The sequence below is a fragment of the Rhinolophus hipposideros genome (genome assembly GCF_964194185.1).
Source record: "Rhinolophus hipposideros genome assembly, chromosome: 1".
NCBI classification, from domain to species: domain Eukaryota; kingdom Metazoa; phylum Chordata; class Mammalia; order Chiroptera; family Rhinolophidae; genus Rhinolophus; species Rhinolophus hipposideros.
This window is the reverse complement of record NC_138047.1, coordinates 51,434,449-51,457,452: the sequence shown is the minus strand read 5'-3', so window position 1 is coordinate 51,457,452 and position 23,004 is coordinate 51,434,449. Positions and strand designations below refer to the sequence as shown.

The 23,004-nt window shown below is 38.5% G+C and overlaps 1 protein-coding gene across 2 annotated transcripts in view; it reads right to left on the bottom strand.

Annotated features, from left to right (window-relative positions):
- Positions 1–22,684, bottom strand: part of MOB1B (MOB kinase activator 1B) — a 48,540-nt gene extending 25,856 nt beyond the window's left edge. Inside the window, exon 1 of one of the 2 annotated variants that reach the window (XM_081057461.1) lies at positions 22,506–22,684. Coding sequence is in view for 1 of the 2 variants with exons in the window: in XM_081057460.1 (XP_080913586.1) it covers positions 22,093–22,106 (14 nt within the window). In the remaining variant the exon portion in view is untranslated. Of the gene's footprint in view, positions 1–22,092; positions 22,436–22,505 lie in introns of those variants that run through there. The other variant, XM_081057460.1, reaches the window with a different exon arrangement.
- Between the last annotated feature and the right edge of the window lie 320 nt (positions 22,685–23,004).

Sequence of the window (23,004 nt, the reverse complement as noted above, 5' to 3'; positions counted from 1 at the left end):
CACACATCCCTTATAATTAGCCATCCAATTTGATCTACCTTTTGTAAATTTCAACAGTAATTATATCCTCTTTGAGACCCTAAAGCATAGATTAGGCCCTAGAGTGACACCTTGGTTAATTCCCATAAACAGGTTCCTACCATCTCAACGCTCACATCCATCATTACCCTTAATTTTAACCCTTTGTTTTCAATCCAACTTTCAACAAAGTTGGTATTTCCTAAACTGGACTAGAGTCTTAAGGCTGAAGGAATTGGGGAGAGGGGAGATTTACAGAGAACTCAAAACAGGGGCACCAGTAAGGGTGAGAAGACTAGATATCTGTGTATTTTGACACTGAAGAACATGTCAATATACTCAAAGCTACATCACTTTATTTGAGTCAATAGTTCCATCCCTTCAAGGTTAAGAGAATTACTCTGCCCATACAGCTAGTTAAAAGGCACAAGTGGGATTCAACAAGTCCATTATCTTGAACAAGTTAATTAACATTACCAAGCTTCAGCATCCTCTTCTATAAAACGGGAATAATCCCTACCTTACTACTGAACCCTGTCGTAAGAACTCAACTAACATTAGTTCTCTTTGCTCCACCTCTGGGTACCAACCTGTCATTCACATCAGCAGCTCCCTCCATAGGTCTAAAGTCCAATACTAGAGATCAAGCACTTAAAAAATACTTTTTAATTGATAGTTGTAGTCAACTTCAGGCTGAGAACTTCTATATCAAGGTAATAATGATGATGATTAATATGAACTAACATTTACTGCAGGCTTTGTGCTCAGAAGTATTTTACATGCAATATCTCACTTAGTCCTCATAACTCTGTGATGTACACGCTATTATTTTATTTTATGAATAAAAAACCTGAGGCTTAAATAACTTAAATAATTTGCTCAAGGTTTAAAAAGTGGTAAATTAAGTAGCCAGAATTTGAATCTAGGATTTATATCTTAAAGCCCATTCTTTTATCCACTACCCAACACTACACAATGTTTACCTGTCTTCTATCCAATTATTTCTAACAATTTTCTTCTGTATCACCACAGTTAAACCAAGTCATTTATGAAACAACATAAGGCTAACTTCTACCAAGAGAATTATAAGTAGGCACAATTTAAAAATAATCTTCCAACTACCTAAATCCATTTCCTTTCCTCACACCTCTTCTAATTTAGATGAATACTTAGTACTGCCATTAAGGAAAAATAAAAATCCACTAGAGACCAATGTACTCCCAAATGTTGCCAAACACACTTATGCTTTTAGAAAGGCAGATATGCACGAGCAAAAGATGTTAGAAATTATGCAAACCAAGTAGAATGTGTTTTATAAATAATAAAGCTAAAAGCTGTGAGTACCAAAAAGACAATCTTGATTCAAGAAAGTTAGCAATCGGAGCAAACATATGTGTACATTTCTGCCTAACAACTCCTTTAAATTATTATTACTGGTGGTGCTGTTGCAGTTGTTGCTAATGACAGGAAAGCAAACCATCCTTAACATTGCTGGAAAGCAAGAAAGAAGGCTACCAGCAGATCAGAAACTGAAGAATTCTATTAAGATTAAAAAGTTGATGAGACACACAGCAGAGAAAAGTCTGAAAAAACCTAGCCTAGCACATGTCCAACAGAGGCAATGAAGGTGATTACCTCTGTGCTCCAAGCTCAGGATCTTAAGGGAGGAAGGAATCATATGGGAACTTTGATTCAGAGTCTCTGAGCAAGTAGATCCCAATACGCACCTCTGCTGGCTTTTTTCTGAGAAGTGGGCAAGTGGGAGCAGGTATTTAACATTAGGGTAAGGCTCAGAGCTTTGAGGTGTGGGCTGAAGTGGGATCCCTCTATTAAAATTTGATACTCTGCTCTGTGAAAGAAACTGTAAGCCACAGGGAGAAAATCTTTGCAAACCATATTATCTGATAAAGAACTTACACCCAAAATTTACAAAAAAATTCTTAAAAATTCAAAAATAAGAAAACAACCCAATAAACAAATGGGCAAACGATATGAACAACCCCCACCAAGGAAGATATACAGATGGCAAATAAACAAATGAAAAGATGCTCGACAACATTTGTCATCAGGAAACTGCAAATTAAAACAATGAGACACCACTATACAAATATTAAAATGGCTGCAATCCACGAAACTGCCAATATCAAATGCTGATGACGATGCAGAGCAACATTCATTGCTAACAGGAATGCAAAATGCAAAATTGCACAGCCATATGAAAAACAGCTTGGCAATTTGTTACAAAGCTAAAAGCAATCTTTCTGTATCATCCAGCAATCTTACTCCTAGGTATTTACCCAACTGATTTGAAAACCTATGTCCACAAAAAAAACACCTGTGAATGTTTATAGCAACTATAATCATAATCGCCAAAACTGGAAGCAACCAAAATGCCTTTTTTTTTTTTTTAATTTTATTGGGGTGACAATTGTTAGTAAATTTACATAGATTTCAGGTGTACAATTCTGTATTACATCATCTATAAATCCCATTGTGTGTTCACCACCCAGAGTCAGTTCTCCTTCCATCACCATATATTTGATCCCCTTTACCCTCATCACCCACCCCCCACCCCCTTACCCTCTGGTAACCACTAAATTATTGTCTGTGTCTATGAGTTTTTGTTTCTCATTTGTTTGTCTTGTTCTTTTTGGTTTATATACCACATATCAGTGAAATCATAGGGTTCTCTGCTTTTTCTGTCTGACTTGTTTCACTTAGCATTATTCTCTCGAGATCCATCCATGTTGTCACAAATGTTCCTATATCATCTTTCCTTAACGCCGAATAGTATTCCATTGTGTATATGTACCACAACTTCTTTATCCATTCATCTATCGAAGGACATTTTGGTTGTTTCCATGTCTTGGCCACCGTAAACAAAGCTGCAATGAACATTGGCGTACACGTGTCTCTATAGAGAAATGCTTTTATATTTTTGGGGTAGATACCCAGGAGAGCGATTGCTGGGTCATATGGTAATTCTATTCGTAATTTCTTGAGGAACCTCCACACTGCCTTCCATAGCGGCTGCACCAGTCTGCATTCCCACCAACAGTGTATGAGAGTTCCTTTTTCTCCACAGCCTCTCCAACACTTGTTACTATTTGTTTTGTTGATGAAAGCCATTCTGACTGGGGTGAGGTGATATCTCATTGTGGTTTTCATTTGCATTTCTCTGATGATTAGCGATGTTGAGCATTTTTTCATATGTCTATTTGCCATTTGTATACCCTCTTTGGAGAAATGTCTCTTCAGGTCCTCTGTCCATTTTTCAATTGGGTTGTTTGTTTTTTTGTTGTTGAGTTTCATGAGTTCCTTGTATATTTTGGATATTAGCCCCTTATCACAGGAACTGTTTGCGAAAATCTTCTCCCATTCAGTTGGTTGCCTCATTATTTTGTCAATAGTTTCTTTTGCTGTGCAGAAACTTTTCAATTTCATATAATCCCATTTGTTTATTTTAGTTTTTACTTCCATTGCCTTTGGAGTCAAATTCATAAAATGCTCTTTGAACCCAAGATCCATAAGTTTAGTACCTATGTTTTCTTCAATGCAGTTTATTGTGTCAGGTCTTATGCTTAAGTCTTTGATCCATTTTGAATTAATTTTGGTACATGGTGACAGATAGCAGTCCAGTTTCATTCTTTTGCACGTAGCTATCCAATTCTGCCAGCACCATTTATTGAAGAGGCTGTCTTTCCTCCATCGTATATTTTTAGCTTCTTTGTCAAAAATTATCTGTCCATATTTATATGGTTTTATTTCTGGGTTCTCAATTCTATTCCATTGGTCTATGTGTCTGTTTTTCCAAAATGCCTTTCAATAGGTGAATGGAAAACAAACTCTGGTACATCCTAAAATGGAATATTATGTTCAGTGATCAAAAGAAATGAGCTATCGTGCCACAAAAACAAAACAAAACAAAAAAGGAGCCTGAATTGAATATTGTTAAGTGAAAAAAGCCAGTCTGAAAAGGCTATACAGTATATGATTCCAAATATATGACATTCTGGAAAATTACAGAAACAGTAAAATGGTCAGTGCTTGCCAGGGACTCAGGGGGAGGGGCATATTTCCAAGAAAACTGAAAAATATGTCCAAACAAAAACCTGTACATTAATGTTCATAGCACCATTACTCATAAGAGCCAAAAAGTGGAAACAACCCAAAAGTCCATCCAACCGATGCATGGATAAATAAAATGAGTATTATCAGACTATTATTCAGCCATAAAAAGGAATGCAGTACTGATACATGCTATAACATGGATGTATCTTGACAATATTATGCTAAGTAAAAAGAACCTAGATACAAAATATGTAGTATCACATATTATATGATTCCATTTATATGAAATGTCCAGAAAAAGCAAATCCATAGGCACAGAAAGTACACTGACTAGTGGTTGCCAGTGGTTGGAGGGGGAGAAATTACGAGCGATTACTAATGACAATGAGTTTCTTTTGGGGGTGATAAAAATGTTCTGGAATTAGATACTTGTGATGGTTGCACAATTTGGTGACTATACTAAAATCCACTGAATCATACACTTTAATGGATGAATTTTACAGTATGTGAATTATACCTCAATTTTTTAAAAATTTAAGGACAAAACTTTATTAAAAACATAAGTAACCTCCTAATGTTCCTTACCACCTGGATAAGTCAGTTTCTTTCATCCATTTATTCATGCTTGAGTTTCTTCATCCAACTAGCATATTCTGACCACCTACTATGTTCTAAGTAGCACTGTTCTAAGCCCTAGGCAGTTCACAGCCCTGAACAGGAGAGATAAGATCCCTACTCTTGTGGTGGACAGAGAAGGCAGAAGAAAAAATAAACCAACAAAAAACTACTGAGTAGTGCTAAGTCCTATGATGAAAATAACAGAATATGATGTGACAAATAATGTGATGTGACAAGGCACTGCGCTAGATTACGTAATTAGAGAAGGCCTCCCCAAAGCAAGAAAGCCGGAAAGAAGTAGCCAACCACGTGAAAATCTGAAGAGGCAAGAGCATTCCAGGCTACAGGATTAACTAGTACAAAAGTAAGTTTTTTAGGAATAGGGGTAAAAAGGTAACTGTGACTAGGGCATCATGAATGATGGGAATGGTGATATAAGAACTCAGAAAGTCTGGTAAAACCACACTAGCTAAGATTTTAGAGGCCAAAGTATGGATTTTAGATTATCATAGTATAAATGGGAAGCCACTGGACATTTTTCCTCTTCATTTTCCTCTTCATTTTTGTAATTCCACTGCTTAATATGATGGCTGGCATATAGCACAGGATTTGTTGCCAAGACCCAGTTTCAGATCCTGTCTCTGTAACTTACTAGCTGTGAAATCTTGGACAAATTATACAATCTCTCTAAGCTTACAATTAAAAAACTGGAGATAGCACCAATTTTGCAGGACCATTATGACAATTAAATGAATGAATTTAAAGCACCTTAGGTTTGAGGTAGGTGTCACACAACAAATGTGCATTATATGAATGAATGACTGAATAAATGAATGAATGACTATACATATAAGCCCTTTTACATGCACATGTGTGCAAATAAAACACCAATCCTCACTTTATCCCTGTCTTAATCCATTCAGACTGTTATAACAAAAATAGCACAGACCGGGTTGCTTATAAACAAATTTATTTCTCCCAGTGTAGGGGGCTGGAAATCCAAGATTGGGGTGCCAGCACTGTGGGGTACTCTTCCAAGTTGCCAGCTGCCCACTCCTCACTGCATCCTCCTATGATGGAAGGGGCTAAGAAACTCTGTGGGGTCTTTTTTATAAGGGCACTACCCAATCATGAGGGTGGAACCCTCATAACCTAATCACTTCCCAAAGGCCCCACCTCCTAGTACCATTACATTTGGCATTAGGATTCCAACATATGAATCTGGGAGGACACATTCATACCATAGCAATCCTCCTCCCATACTTCTACAATACTGATCCATAAAGGGTTAGCTTAAGACATTACCTACTCAAGCTTATTTGTCTACGTTTTCTTTCTTTCTTTCTTTCACTATATTGTGAGTTACTCAAGAATATGGATTATGTCTTAGTTATCATTAAGCCCCAGTACCTAACACAGAACCTGGGACATAACAGATACCTAAATAAGTGTTTAGTTATCTTAAATAATAAAGTGAAAGAGGAGAAAAATCTTGTTCTTATTTCAAGGAACAGTTGTTCTCAATATCAAAGGAAGGAATTGATCCATCTTTCTTTGGTGCAACAAATCTAAAAGATTTTAACTGCAGTAAGTAACAGATGAACTGGGGATATTTCCTAACCTTGACACCAAAATTTCATTTTCAGTCTCAGGTCATTTACACTCCTGACCTGCTAATAAACAGGTCAATCAAAGCAAGACATTTCAGCAATTCTAAGCAAGTGTATTCCTCTCATTATGGGAGGGGAGAGAAAGAAAGGAGGTAGTTTTTATATTTTTAATAACTGAATACATTGCAATTTTCTCTCATAGTTTAAAATAACTGAACCATACTTTAAAAATTAACATGCATTGCCTTGTTGTAATAGGATTACTTTTTTTTCCCCTCAAGGTAAAAAGAGAATTTCTGTTGGCATTTAATCCCAACTGCAGCCCATTACAAAGGGAGCAATAAAAGACCAAGTCTGCAGCCTCGGTAATAATGGAACAATCTTTACATCAGATACAGGTCTCAACACTAGGGCAAAGATTTGCCCATAAATATAAAGCGGTAACATAGTAGGCATTCAATGCAATCAATGACATAGCAGTTTTGTGGTCTAAATGCTTTGAAATTAAATTCTTATAATAAAAGCAAGCCAGACTAGGAAAAAAACCCACAAAGTTAAAAACAGATGGAGACTATTCCTCCTTATCTCATACTTTTTTCCACTGGCTGTCTAGACATCCCTAGGGAATTAATTCAGGAACCATTTTCCTCAGGAAGCTTCCCTGATACCCTAAGCTGGGTAAGGATGCCTTCTTTGTGCTCGTACAGGACACTATCATGCGTCCTATTTCGCAATGCAACATGCGTCTCTCACAGGCAAGGACTGTTTCCAAGCCATCACTGTGTTAATATCTCCTGAACCCAGCAGAAGGTCTAGGTCAGAACAGACCTTCAATGTTTGCTGAGCTAAACTGATAAAAGACTTCAGGTCAAAAATGGTAAGGTAAAGCAAATGTTCGGTCAACATTTGCTAAGCCTGTATCCTCAGCTTATACAAACAGGCCCCGTTATAGTAGATGTAAGTAGCACAGTACATACCAGAACATGCATATTAGTACACATACTATGAGTAAACTAACAGTTAGTAGTACAATTGAACAAATGGAATCATCCAAGCATAAAATTACAGCACAAGACTGTACAATTGGATTTACCATAACGTTAACACTTTAAACTTCAGGGATCATCAATGGCAGGGTCCCTTCCAAGACACTAGGACTCCTAACAATGTGTTCCCGTGCTCATGTGTTTTCATAAGAATTGCAGAGTAAGCTAACTGCAATTGGTTAAGACTGCTGCTCTAACTCCCCCCTCCAACACACTTTCTCTTTGGTTAATGTGGTATACTGGGTATTTGGCTAAAGTGAAGTGGAGTAGGGGATACATGTAGTTCCAGTTTCCTCGGTACATGTACTTTACTGTCACTTCCAGACTAGTGATAGATACACGAATGAATTCCAAGAATATCCCACCCACCCCAGCACGGCCTTATCTGGTGCCATTTATGCTAATGTGCAGGACCAGAGTTATCTGGATACGTGCTCCACACAGTACTGGCTCAGATGTAAGAACACTGTACTTCATATATGGAAGAGACTTATTAGAGATTCCCCTAATCTGACAACAATCTTAAAATATTACACGACATTACCAATCAAATGAGTTGTGAATCCAAAACTTTTCTAAGCTATGAATAATAATAAACACATTTTGATCAGCCATATTAGGGGGAAAAGTAAATACTCTTTTTATTCTCTCTATAAAAAACAATTCTCTCTATAGAAAACAAACTATTTTACAAATGTTGACATAAGAAGTCGTCAAAAAGTATGTAATCAAAAAATGTAAGCAAAAAAGTATTAAGCAAAAAAGTATTAAGGGCTATCAGGCAGTTAACTAATGAAAATGTCATTTTTTCTCTATTTTGCGACAGTCATTCACTTCGTATGCTTTATTAAACTGGTAAATTGTGATTTTTTTTCTCATTCTAAATACTTTGCTAACTAATTTTGTATTCATATTTTTTAATTTATTTTCTCAAGAAAGGCCCCACAAATCTGGAATAGTCTCTATCCACTTGAAGGTTCATTAAAGGTACTGACAAATGGAAAATCAGAAGTTATCGCTTGTTATAACTGATCCTCTCAATTATCTGCACACGAAAAGCTCAGGGATACTGCTCCTGACCATCCTCTAAAGATTTAACTGTGCCTTCTTCCAGGTACTGCTGTACTCTGTACAGTCTTCTGTTACTGTATGTGCCAAACCATGAGAATTGTGTGTTAACGTGTCTATCTCGCCTCTTAACGTGTCCATTTTAGGGATAGATATTATATGTCTTATTCATGTGGGTTATTTTTTTCAGAAGCTACTTTGTAATACACTAACAACTGATAATTGTTGATATTTTTTAAAGTTGCAATTCCTTGAACTACTACCTTCATGAAACTTTATTAAAAACTCTTTCACTTACTATATTATATCAGATGTTGATTCATCACTGTAGATAAGTGAGGAACAGGATTAACAAACTGTAAGAATTGAGAACCTAGGAGTTGAGGTACTAATTGTCATTCCAGTGCTTTGCTCACCTAAAGGATCATCAAAATTGTATTGTTCAATGGGCAAAAATTAGCAGCAAGTACAAACAGTAGGCAATAGTAGACTATTCCTCCTCTATAAAGGCCGAGCTACTCATTTAGCTAATGGAATCTCTAAAACTATGTGAAGTGTGTCCTTTTATCAAAGACGCACAAAGAATGACCTTTGATTTTACTTAAAAGAGTTAAAGTACCTTCTGAGGTGAAGAAAATGCTGTTCTGGGTCTTGAAAGGAACGTGGGTTACAGACGTGTATACTCACATACATTTGTCTAGACTAATTGAAGTAATATTCAAGATCTGAGCATTTCACTGTTTGTAAATAATAATTCAACAACAAAAAAACAGAAAAATAAAGCAATAAACTTGAACCTACTAAGATTTACCTCTGACCTACATAATATGGAAATAGCTCCCATGATGTTAATACTTACACAAGTTTTTTCTTTACTGACCTTTTTGCCTCTAGTTCTTAATCTGTTTTGAGCCTCTGATAATCTGAAAGACATTATGAATCTCTTCTCTAGAGACGTAATATTTTGCATACAGGAATCAGGGAGGTGCTAAAACCTGTTCATAAACTCAGATACAGAACTCCTGTCCTAATCTGTCTCCTTTCTCTCCAGCTATTATGGCAACATTAATTTTTCTGATGAGCTCCACATTTATTTTCTAATCCTATAGATGTACTCTTGGATAAAACTACACAGGCATTCAGGATAAGTAAGTACCGGTCCTTTATTCAATGAAAAAAATCTATAGTTTATATTCTATGGCTTATTCTTTTTCTGTTAAACAGTGACTCCAACAAAAGCTTTAATCATATTTGTAGCATAATTTATATGAAAGTTTAAGACCATGGCATTTATAAGAAATTCAATTAATTAAATTAATATTCTTAAGAAAATAAAGAAGCCCATGTTGACGCCTATAAAAACTGATAGTGTCCTGGAAAATGGGAAAAGCCTTTGTTTCTTTTATTTACTGAAACTGGAGGAAGATACTGGAAACATGAATATAAAAGTTAATCATTTTCTCCTTTAAATCTAAGTTCAAATGCAGCTAATTGGTTTATTTTTAATAAAATAAAAATCATTCCTGATTTGGAGATAAATTTTAACCAATAAGTACGGTCAAAGGCATTAAAGGTTTAAATGAGATTTGCTAAAGCATACCTCAGAAGCATAACCTGAATAATCTGGAATATCAGTAAAGAGTACTAATAAATAAAAGATATTTCCTTTCAGCTCAAATTTGGGTTAATGTTTTCTTGTAAAAATGAGTTATTGAACTGTCAATTGGAAAAGAACTTTTAGCCTCACTACCGACTAATACATTGCAGTAACAAAGACAACTCAAAAAACAAAGTAGTTTAAGACAGTGACATAATTTCCTTTCACTCAGACACTACACAATTGTGGATGCTTAACAGAATATAGCAATAAAGTGCACTAGTACTTACAAGAAGACTATTTTGAAGAGTGATGGTTAAAGATGGTGAGCTGAAAATACACATTAGCTTCCACTCCCTACTTAAAGTGATTTAAAAAACACACACATAATCCCATAAGGACAAAGTGAATGAAAAAGGAGATGACAACAAAATTTTGGAAATTAGGAAGTAGATAAATAACTGAATTAATACACCTAAGGAAACCTAATCCTAAAAGCAACCCAATTTACACCACAGATCCCACAAAAGGTTCAGGAATTAGTAGGATACTCTGGAAGTGGGAGGAAGACGGTACAAGACTTTCACAGACTATTTAAGAAGGAGTTATACACCCAGAGCCATATGCAATCTACTCAATGGGCTTCTGTACTCCCCCATCCTGAGAAAAGACTAGAGGGTAAAGGTTTATTCTATGAAGAGGGCAAATGAGAGAGGGTGTCGGGACTGGGGATACAGCCACAGGTGCAAACAGATGCATCGTGCTCAACACCGGAGGATGAGGTGAGTTTGAAAACTCAATGTTGATACTCCTAGCCTTCCTCCTTCCTCCCCTGCAGGATCTATGAAACCTTGCAGCCAGGAGAATAATCTCCAAGCAAAGACCAGAAGAGCTTTTTTTCTGGCAAATCTGACCACACCACATTTAAAGACCTAGAAAGATTTTTATTCTAGGACTTCTTCAAGGAAACAGCCTAATGATTTCACCCTTCAGCAAAACTCAGTTGACATAACCTCCAAACACATATGTACACAGAGATTACAATTAGTTTTTCAGTTGTCCTAGAAGCAGAAAGCAAAGGGTTACCAGGTACTTGAGAAAACCCTCTAACATGAAATAAGACACCAAGATAGGACAAAAGCAACTTGGAGGATAAACAATGCAGAAGAATAAAAATGCCATGCCTCCAAAAGAAACTACTTATGTCTTCAGTGATAGGAAAAACATATCGCTTCATGAAATAAGAATCATACACACACACACACACACACAAAACTACACAGGACTCTCGAAATTTTTTTTTAATAGTAACAGACATGAAAATCATAACAGAAACAACAGAAATAAAACAGAAGTAATCTCTCAGAACACAAAGCATAAAATAACAAAGAGATGGGAAAGAACAAAAAGAAAATCAAGGACCAGTCTATATAAGGTATAATACCCAAGTAATAGGAATTCCAAAAGATATGACAGAAACACAAGAAAATATTTTATTAAGAAAATACTTTATCAAGGAAATAAACCAGGAAATTTTCCCAGAATTAAAAATGCCTTTTTAGATTGAGAGACCTCCAACTCGGTTGATGAAAACAGACCCACACCAAAAGACGCCATTATTAAATTCCAGAATAATACAGAGAAGACCCTATAATAGTCCAAAGGTAAAAAACAAGTTTCATTCAAAGAATTAGGAATCATAAAGGCACTGGAATTTCTCAACAACTGGCGCTTAGATCCCTTATAAATTAAAATTAAAATTCTATAGGAAATTATTTACAACCTAAAGGTCTAGACTCTAACATAATAACAATCAAGTATGAAGACAGAATGTATTTCTAGATACGCAGAGTCTCAAAATATTTACATTACACATAGTGTGTCTGAGGATTGTTTAGAGAATTTGTCCCCACCAAAATAAGAAATAAGCCAAGAGAGAGCACATGAAATTCACAAAACAGAAAATCCAAACCAAGAGCCATGCAAAGGGTTTCCCCAGAATGAAGGTGAAGGGAGATTCCAAAAACAACAGCTATACAGCCAGACTAGATAACATCAACCAATACAGACTGGAGCAGGTCAGAAAGCTCCAACAGACACTTATTCAAGATGATAAAATCAAAGAATCTGAATGTATTCCAAGGTTAACTGGGGAGTGTTTGAAGATAAAAGAGTAATAAGTATAAGAGTAATAAGTATATAGAAAAAAAAACAAAATACAGAGGGTGTCAAAAAATGTATACACATTTTACGACAAGAAAACTGTATTAAAATTGTAATATTCAATATAAACTGATAACAAACGATGAATACAAATCACGTTTGACTCCTGAATCTATAAGAGGTGCTCAAAGTGGTTACCAGCAGTGTCCATACACTTCTTTTTTTTTTTTTTTAATTTATTTATTGAGGTGACAATTGTTAATGAAATTACATAATTTCAGGATCCATACACTTCTGATACGGGGAACTACTGCTTGAGCAATGTTGACCAGTGTCCACCTATATACATTTTTTTTGGCACCCCCGGTGTGTGTGTGTGTGTGTGTGTGTGTGTGTGTATGTATGAGAGAGAGAAAATATTTGCCAAGCAATGTACTAACATGCTGAGAAATAAAATATTGAACAAGCCCTATGAAAGAGGGGAAATACCTTAAATAAGAATTATAAATAATTATAAGTACGCAAAGACAACCAGGTAACTTAACCTCCTTGATGGCTGTTAAAGAAAAAAAAATATTCATTGACACATGTTAAAGATGGTGAGGCCGAAGTTACTCAGGAACAGTGAGATAGGTACAGGGACCGCTGCAATGGGAGTCTCCAGTGTGGGGGGGAGAAACCGGGTTCAACTCCAAACACAGCATGGGCAAGTAGGAACTTATAGCAGGGGATAGGGGTGAGTGGATAGAAAATTATTAAGAGGAAACACTGGGGGTAAATTGGGGGTAAGGGGGGGTTCTGGTTAAACTGACCTAACAGGGTAACAGGATTCTGACTGAAAATAGGCCAGGGTGATCTGACATCAATCACCTGGGGGATGGTGGAGGAAGAAGCAGCTGATCAGATATCGGGGTGGGGGGTGGGAGGGGTGGGTCTGGTTGTAATGCTTAGCAGGTTTCTTGCTAAAACTAGACTTTACAAGGAAGTGCACAGATGGGCCTAGAAGAAGGTTCAAGAACCTCACTAAAGTTGGATCAAGCAAAGAATCTTTGTCAGGGACTTACAGAGTCTCTCAAGGATGAGGTAGTGTTATTTTTCTTTACTTTATTTGGAATCACTTAACTCAATATACAGCTATCCATCCACTTACCATTATCTAAAGCTTCTCAAACTTGAAGGTGCTTTTCATCTTATTAAAATGAGTTCTAATTCAAAGATTGGGGCCTGAAACCTTACATTCATGCAAAATTCTAACATGCTTCTGGAGATGCCCAAGCTCCACACTTTAAGAGTCTAAAGCGGACTTCTCAAGAGTTACAGTTATGTACAGATACTGATCTCCTCAGTTCTGGGGCTGGCCTTCTGTCACCAGTGGGCCAAGAACAGCCCTTCCTCCCAATGTTGCTATGTAAAATGACAGTGGTACTTTTCTCTAAATGTTAAATGATATTAAAAAATAACAACGACAAAGACAGCACTAGAAACTATAGTTATCACTAGACAATACAGTCCCAACACCTTACAAATATGTTCCCACTTGAGATAAAGCTAAATACAGTTCAATTGAGGCACATTTTGGTTCCCAAATATCTAGTCACTTAGAATTATATTTTTTGGTATAGTTTGGCTATAACTATAATTTGGGAAAATTATTTCAATTCTTGACAACTTGCCATTTCCCAAATTAAAAATTGACAGTGTTGACAAAGGGTTGATTAAAGGATTGAAGAGACTGGAGACACAGCATCAGTCCTCAGAACAATGCTGTGCTTGGGTTCAGATGGTGTCTTTTTCCCCCCTTTCTTCCACCTCCACCCCCACTCTGGTTCAAGCCATTGTTTCTCAGTCTAGTTGTGTAAGACACAGCTCCCTGGCCCACGCTGGTATTATGAGCCTTGCGCTCCCCCCGGGCTGAAACAGAAGGTCTTGAAACAGTCGATCTTTGGTCAGCCGCTCACCAGCTCAGAGCAGCACATGGCAGCCCACGGACGCTCACGCCAACCTCCGGCTGCTCACAACAGCCCAGCTCCAGGGAGAGCTGTTGTTCACAACCTTAGCTGTAGAGGGCGCAGCTCACTGGCCCACGTGGAAATCCAACTGGAGACCACAGCTTTAGAAGCACTGTGCTCCAACCACCTGAGCCACAGGGCCAGCCCAAAGAGAATTCAGTTTTGACAAATTGGTTTGTTCTTCACTGACTCAAAAGTACAATTTCTAAGAGTTAAAAATAGGAGAGTAGGTTGAATATTTGGCTGGGTGTGGGGAAGGGTTATGGAGAATGGAATCAGGCACACGGGAGTAAAAATATACCCACAGGGAGTTCTTAAACAAAGAGCTATTTCAGTAGTTAAATCTAAAACTAGCAAACAAGCAGATTTTCTAGAGCACAAAGGTCATGCTGGGGCTCATCTGTCTGGAACATGATCTGAGCACTGAGATCCCAGAAAAGTGGCCAGTAAAGACTTTCACCCCTACTGCTCCTACTTCATTATTCATGTTTACAACTGAATACTAAAAAAGTATTTAAGTTATACCATTATCTATTTCTACAAAGAAACACACAAAACATATTCCTTCTAATACCCAACACTACAGCTATTAAACTATTCTCACCAAACTTCAATTTCAGAACCACAAAATGACTTAGGCAGAAATAATGGTAGCAATAAAGAAAAATTCAACCTTTCAAACAATAATAATAATAAGGCTACTTGGCTATGAAGGACTTAGACTAATAACTATTAGCCAAATAGTATTTGCTTATCTTCAAACCCATATTTTTTTTCTTCAAACTCCTTGGAAAATCAAAGTAGCACTGATACATATGATAACAAACCCACAGAAACTGGTTCTGGTTTCAGTAATCAGAAATGATTAATGTGTTTATATAAAATAGCTATTAACAATCATAGTTATCGACTGTTGAGATATTGATAATGAACTAGGTATCACTACTGCACAGAACTAAAATTTATTGAGCTAGGCCTTTTATATTCAGTATCTCTAATTCTCCCAATATCTCTGAGGTACTGGTCCTAAACACAGGATTCATTGGGGAAAAAAATTAGATTGCTGGCACACTCATACTATACACAGCGGGAATCACAGCCTGTTTCACCGTTAATATGGCTGCAGCAGGCCCACACATGCTCAGGTCAACAGTAACGGTTGCTGTTCTTGAGCCACAGGAGGGTAGCCAGATAGGGTTTGGAAAATGGCTATATACAGAGGTCTAGGTAAGTAAGTGTATCGAGGATAATAGGAGTCAGGTTTCTCACTGACAAAGAAGAAACTAAAAAATATGTAAAGGAAGGAGGTTAGAATGATCCTTGTGCTACTGACTCAGAATTGCAGAAACTGGTGTAAACTCATTCAAAATATATGGATAGATATATAGAGGTAGGTATTTTCTAGCACTGTCCAATGAGAGGGCCTGGAACAGCAACACATCTGTAGTAATATGCACACCTATCACCTAGATTCTGGTTTCCAAATACTATTCTCCACAGAACAGAATCAAAGCACTCAGAGAAACAGCGAGTTCCATGGTTGGGGCAGAGAAAATATATACGATAAATCTGGAACACATGGTTGTGCCAGTAAGGAATGCTCAGAGAAAGACAGGCGCAATTCAAAGGGACACAGAAGCTAGACAGGGATGCCACTAGCCAAAACGGAGACAATTTGAAAACCAAAATAAATAATGGTAGTTACAGATTATAACTCATTAAATAAAATAGGAATCCATGTGCCCCTACTGATATAAAAAAATAAAACAAATAAATGGAAAGAGTAAGTTCTTCCATACAACAAAAATGTCAAGTGAATGTAAAAGCAATGACAGACTGCCAATGATACAGTGGCAACCACCACAGAAATAATTCAGACAAGAAACATCATGGGACAGTAAAACTACTGGATGGAATGAGAGGTGGGACAGTTACATAGCCTCAAAACACCTCCCCACAAAATATTAATTACAAAGAGAAAAAAGACGTAACTTTACACTAGAGAATCTTGATCCTTTAACCAAAGAATCACATCCAATAATGACAAGCATACATCATATGCACCCGATACAATGCTGTAAGAAAAACATGCATCACTTCTGTGATATTTCTGTCCAAATGCTTGATCAGGTTTATCCACAAGGATACATCAGACAAACTCAAACTGAGGGATATTCTACAAATTGACTGACCTGTAATCCTCAAAAATGTAAAGGTCTTGAAAGTCAAGGAAAAACTGAGGAAATATTTCAGTTGGAAGAAGGCTGCAGATCCAAAACTGGTTACATGTAACACATGATTCATGCCTGGATCGTTTTGCTGAAGATGACATTACTGCAGCAGCTGATGAAACTAAATGGGGTCTCTGCATAAAGACTATGTAGGAGTTCTTTGTGCTGTTCTTTGAAACTTCCTAAAAATTTGAAAATGTTTCAAAATGAAACTTGAAAATCACTTCTGCAAATGAACAGGTAGGTTTCACAGCTACACTTATAATTTAATCCAATGTTGTAAAAGTTGGCCTTAAGTTAGTTAATTGATCAAAAAACAAAAATGGAAGTTGTGCACCTGAAACTAATATAATGTTATGCCAACCACATCTCAATTTAAAAAAATGGAAATGTGAGAAGAAGAGTTTTTAAAAGTTCTCTATAGGGCGCAATTTAACATCCTAATGGGTACTATTTTTTCATTTTTTTCAAGAAGTTAACACATAGCTATTCTGCCTCAATACTCCTAATCAAATATACAACTGAAGTATCCCATATGCTTTCATGTATCAGAAACTCCAAAGGTACAGAAACTTTGCAACTACATCAAGGAAGAAGAAGTCAATAATGATCAAATAATCATAGTAATTATTTTGCACTCAGTAATATAAAACAGAAGTAATCCTCTATCAGATGGGAAAAGTAAACTAAGGCCAGCCATGTATCTGCAATTCCCAAAATTATAGTTCTGCAAATATGACTATACTTACTTTCACTCCCTTTACCCCACCAAAAGCCTAACATATTAAAGCAGGTTGTCAGATAACAAAACTATTATGATAACACTTGGACAACAGCCATTCAAAATGTTGCATGGCCGGCCCGGTGGCTCAGGCGGTTAGAGCTCCATGCTCCTAACTCCGAAGGCTGCCGGTTCGATTCTCACATGGGCCAGTGGGCTCTCAACCACAAGGTTGCCAGTTCAGTTCCTCGAATCCTGCAAGGGATGGTGGGCAGAGCCCCCTGCAACTAAAGATTGAACATGGCACCTTGAGCTGAGTTTCCACTGAGCTCCCAGATGGCTGGGTTGGAGCACGTCCTCTCAACCACAAGGTTGCCAGTTCGATTCCTCGAGTCCCGCAAAGGATGGTGGGCTCTGCCCCCTGTAACTAGCAATGGCAACTGGACCTGGAGCTGAGCTGTGCCCTCCACAATTAAGACTGAAAGGGCAACAACTTGAAGCTGAACTAATACTGAAAGGACAACTTGACTTGGAAAAAAGGCCTGTAAGTACACACTGTTCCACTGTTCCCCCCAATAAAGTCCTGTTCTCCTTCCCCAATAAAATCTTTAAAAAAAAAAAAAAAAAAAAGTTGCAGAAGTATATCTACTGACATAAAAAATTTACAAATGAAAAACCTGGTCTATGTACAGTAGGGATCCATTTGTATATTTTTAAATACACACAAACAAAACTGCGACAGAAAAGATTAAGAAGTTATACTGCAAAAACAAAAGTTATCTCTGAAGGTGTGATTATGAGTAATTTTTATTTCCTTTTCTTATCAATATTTTGTGATTTCTCCATCGTGTATTATTTTTACACAAAAATGAAAATAAAAAATAATTTTAAAGTATTATTTAGATTTAAAGGTTTCTGTTTTCTCTTCCACTATCATATTCTTGGTGACCCTTAAAAATAATCCCAGCAGTACAATATTAATACCTAGTAACCTAAGATTTCTCTTAAAAACAAGACCTATCTAAATGCTACCTTTTTATATTAATATAATTTTATCAATTATAGATTACGCAGTATGAAGCAAGCTCTCTGCATCTACACTGCCAACTATACCACTGACTCCCTACATAATTTTGGACAAATCATTTAACCTCTTTGCCAGTTTCTTCACCTGTAAAATGAGGTTTCCTGGAAGTTATTGAACTGAGTTAATGATTTAAAGCACTTAATGCCTGGCACATAGCATTTAGCCAGCTATCATCATCATCATCATCATCATCATCATCATCATCATCATCTTTTACAGGTAAAGACACTAAAACCAGTTAAATCATTTGCTAGAAAACAAACATGCTGGAAAAACATAGCGGGGAGAAGGAGGAGGGAGATAAAAGAGGTAGAAAAGGGAGATAGACAGAGACAGACACATTAAACACAGCTAAAACCCTGTCTCCTAAATTGCTATTCTTTTGAAAAGACAAATGAGTTATTCAGCATAATGCTCAATAATTATTTCCTTCCTTTCTTCCTCAGCCTATCTCATTGTTTCTTTCTTTATAGAAATAAACTTGGTTTATATTCATTCACATCCCTAAACCTTTCCAACACGCTTTCATTTTAAAGTTAACCAAATTTGTTTTAACTCTTTTCCAACCATGTAGTCTTCCATTAGGACATTACATCTTGGTCTTTTCCAAGTCAAATGTTTCTGTGGGATTCCATCAGCCAGAAATGACTTGTAATTTATAAGTGCTAGAACCATAAAGAACACTCAACACACCTTTAGAACGACTGTTAAGAGCTCACTCTGATCCTAAATTTCCCTGAATTTTATATGTATAAAATATCAAGCAAGGAAAAACCTTAAGTCAAGAGACTTGTGTTCCTATTCTACCCAGGCCAATAATTAAGCCAGTAACCTAAAGTTGGTGATTTTGTCACTTTAGCAAAAATGGTGAGTAAGCTATGTTACTAAATCCCATCTAGCTTCAAAATTCTACAGCCTCTAGTACAAACCTGAAAATGGAGAATTCATAGGCAATTTCATGCCTCCATGCTGTTTCCTTTAACTGAAATCTCCTGTTTCTCCATCTTGTTTTAGAGAACTCTTGTTATACCTTCCATTAAATAGCCATCATATCTTTCATGAAAGGTTCCTCCAGCCCAAACAGAACAAACTGCTCCATATCCTTTGGACCCCATGACTGTCGCATCTATTACAGATGACTACTTATAAACTATCATGTCTGTAGTCCCACATCTTGTACAATGCCTAGCACACAGCAGGTGCTGAGGTGGTGTTTAGATTTGAGTCTACAAAGTTAAATTAGGTTCCTGTGAAGTTCCCGGATGCATCATCTGGGAATTTAGCTTAATTTGAAGATACACAGGCACAACCAAAGTTCTGTCCCAGTCAGATCTACATATGCAGTGCAAATTTATTCTGAGCATTTGTACAAAAGCTACACAAAGGTATCACTGCTGCAGATGATCTGGACACCCTCTGGGAATTATCTAATCTACTTCACCATCCTATCAAAAAACCTCCTTACTCTACTCTACTTTGTTCCGTGGCATTTTAAGACCTCCTACCATATTATATAATTTACTGATGTTTGATGTTTATGGTCACTTACAGGAATATACACTCCACTAATGCACGAATTTTTATCCATTTTGTTCACAAATGATATCCAGTGCCTACATCAGTGCCTGGCACAATGAATGATGTTTTTTTAATCAAAATTCTTTCCTTCTGTCTTAAAGCTCCCAAGAGTTATGAGTCATCACCTTTATAACCCTATCACATATTGCTCTTATTTCCTCGGTTCCATCCATTTATAGTAGACTTAACAAGTAAGCTTCCAAGAACTGGAGGAACATATTTGTTATTTAACTCCAAAATTGCAACTCTTGATTTTTTTCCTGCTCATTTGTTGGTACAGAAATAACATTCAGGAAACTATACCAAATAACAAATAGATGAAATAACCAAAATTTTATTCTTTCACTTCTGATAATTATTTCTATGAGGTCTTCCCTTCAGATTTGAAACTACTAGTGAAAAAAACCAAAACGAAAAATGTTAACTTTTTTGGATGGTCAGGCTAAATATGTTGAGTATATATTAACTATTACGAGTGAACTGACTGAAAAACTGTGCCCCAAATAATACACTCTAATGCGCTACATAGGAGTATATTAGTTATGTCAAGATATTTGTTAGCTAAATATGCTTCAGGAGAAAATGAACTTATCCATTGCATTTCTGTAATTATTAAATACTGAGACATGTAAAAATAGAGTACTATTGTATTTGTATTCAGAAAATATCACTGAAACTTTGTCCATCCCCTAGTTTCAGCCAAATATGGTTCTTCCCTGGTTCAGTCAATTTAGCCGAGTTCCAAAACACACAAGCCCATCAACAGGAGTCACAGATATCACCTATATTGCTATTTCAAAGATAGCTTTTAAGTTCTTGAAGAAATCAAACATCAGCAATGTAAAATACACTCAAAGTGAGATACGTCAAGCTGAGACGTCTGGATATGTTGATTCAAACTAAAACAGGATACAAAGACTTTCATAAAGTCACTCAGTTCTCTCATCTATCACCACTTGACAAACTCAGAATCAACTTCCAGGATGAGCCTAAAAAAGAAGTTTCAGAAGCTCAGACGTGTTAGGTAGGATGACCAAGGCCAGGCCCACCAGTCACTCTATGCATATTACAAATATTATTAGCAAGTCTACCTGCCGGTTAGCCTTCTTTGATGGCTTGGTTTTGCTTCAACACCCTAGAAAGGATTAATATTCTACATACGTATGAGCAAGTGAAAATAAGGGTTAAATTCTCAGGACTCAGGTGCCAATGTGATGACTAAACATTACGGGAGGTGGGGAAGGAAGAGACTCAGAACAGAAAACAATGTTTAAATGCTATTTTCTCCACAATAGTAAAGGAGTGTATGGGGTGGGTTTCTGTCTTCGTGTTTTTATTAGCTTTCTAAACCACAGATTAAGCACAGGTGAATCAGAAGGAAGTCTTCAAAAGACGAATTCCCCAGGATGTAAGGTCCTGTTTTCAGTTACTGCTGCCTCTCTCTAGACTCTCATCTGGCCATTCCATCTTTAGGCCCATATCCCCGCCCCCAACACGTCTGGAAAAAAACGATAAGTGAACTAACAACCAGCACTAAATGTGACGTCAAGTTGGCATTTACAAATGATTTGCAAAAACAACTTCCCAGTGGACTTAATCAAACCAGGACACACTACCCAGACCCTATTTGGTGGCTTTCTGAACAGATAAAGCCCGTATTCTTCAGGGAAGCAAGCCTTAGGGAAGCAAGGAGCTGCTCTAGACCCCAAGACCCCAGGCTGTCACCAGGGGATCCTGACCCGTAAACAGCCACGTTAAGTGTTACACATCCACAGGACTGGTCACCCCAACTACCCACTCCTGAAACCTAAGAGGGGACGTTAAAAGGGTCCTGGAGTGAGGGGGGAAAGTACAACGCTCTTCTTCTGTGCGTGGGACCCAGAAAAAGGCAGTGGGCAGGCAAGACAGACAGGAGACCGGGTACGAGTCCGGATACGGGTCATGCCAGGGAGTAGGAGGTATCTTCGCTGAGCGTGCAAACAACAAGCCCAAGAGAAGAGCGGAGGGAGAGGTTGGGGTGATGGAGAATTGTGGACACCAGGCCGGGGTTTGTCGGGACTTGGGGTCCAGGGAAAAGGAGCCTCCTTGCGTGCCGGTGGATTCCACACGTGCTCGAAGCGGGCCGGGGAGGCGGCGGTCAGGTAGCGCGAGCGCTCGGGGCAGCTCGGAGACCCACCCGGCCGGACACCCGATCGGGCAGCGCGGGGCGAGGCGGGCGGGGGCCCGCGGCCCACATCGCCCGAACAAAGCCGGCGCGCGGGGCCTGGCTACTCACAACAAGAAGCTCATGTCGGCCGCGGCGTGGGCTGCGGGCTCGGCGGTCGCGAGGCGTCGGGGCGACGACGGCGGTAGCCAGGGAAGAGGAGGAAAAGAGAAAGGAGAGGAGGAGGAGGAGGAGGGGAGCGCCGGCTATTCGGCCGCAGCAACTTGTTCGGCTTCGCCACTTCCACTGGCGGAGGGGGCGGAAGTGGGAAGCGCACGGCTTGAATCACTCAATGGGAGGGGAAGGAAAAGGAGGCGGGGAAAAGGCCGCTCGCTCGCGCTGGAGAACGGCCGCCGCGGCCGCCGCGCAGCTACCCCTACCCCTCGCCGCCTCCTCTCCGGACCCCTCGGCCCCCACCCCGCGAACTCTCGCGAGAGCGACGCGTACCCACTGCGGCCCTCGGGCCGCGGCCGCCGGACCCTCACCTGCTGGACACCTTGGCAGCCCCGGGCCACGCCCCGCGAGTCGGCTGCAGCCTCCAGGCCAACCGAGGCCTGTCCACCGCGTTGGTGAGCCGTGGCAGAGCGCTCCGAGCCGCTTCTCGGCCGTCAGGAAAGAAAGCGGGCTTCGAATCCCGAATGTCAGGGTCCTGCAGTGAGGGATGGAATTGCCACCGGAAGTCTGCCCTCGGTGGCTGCCCGATGAAAGGTTATGGAGTCTCCGGGCTAGTACATCAAAACAGGAGGCAGTTTCATCTGGTTGGAATGGTCAGCATGTAGTTCTGCCAGAGAGAGGAAAGGATTTAAATGGGTTTTCAAGGTCCCTGTCATTTTATTTTAAAACCCTGAAAACTAGGAGACCGTCAGGGTCCATCACTGAACAGGCAAGTTAGGTTGTCATCAGCAGCTGGGAAAACAGCTGCGGTAATATATTCAAGGTCTGTGGAACATTATTAAATAGATTATAAAGTCTTGCCTTGAGCCC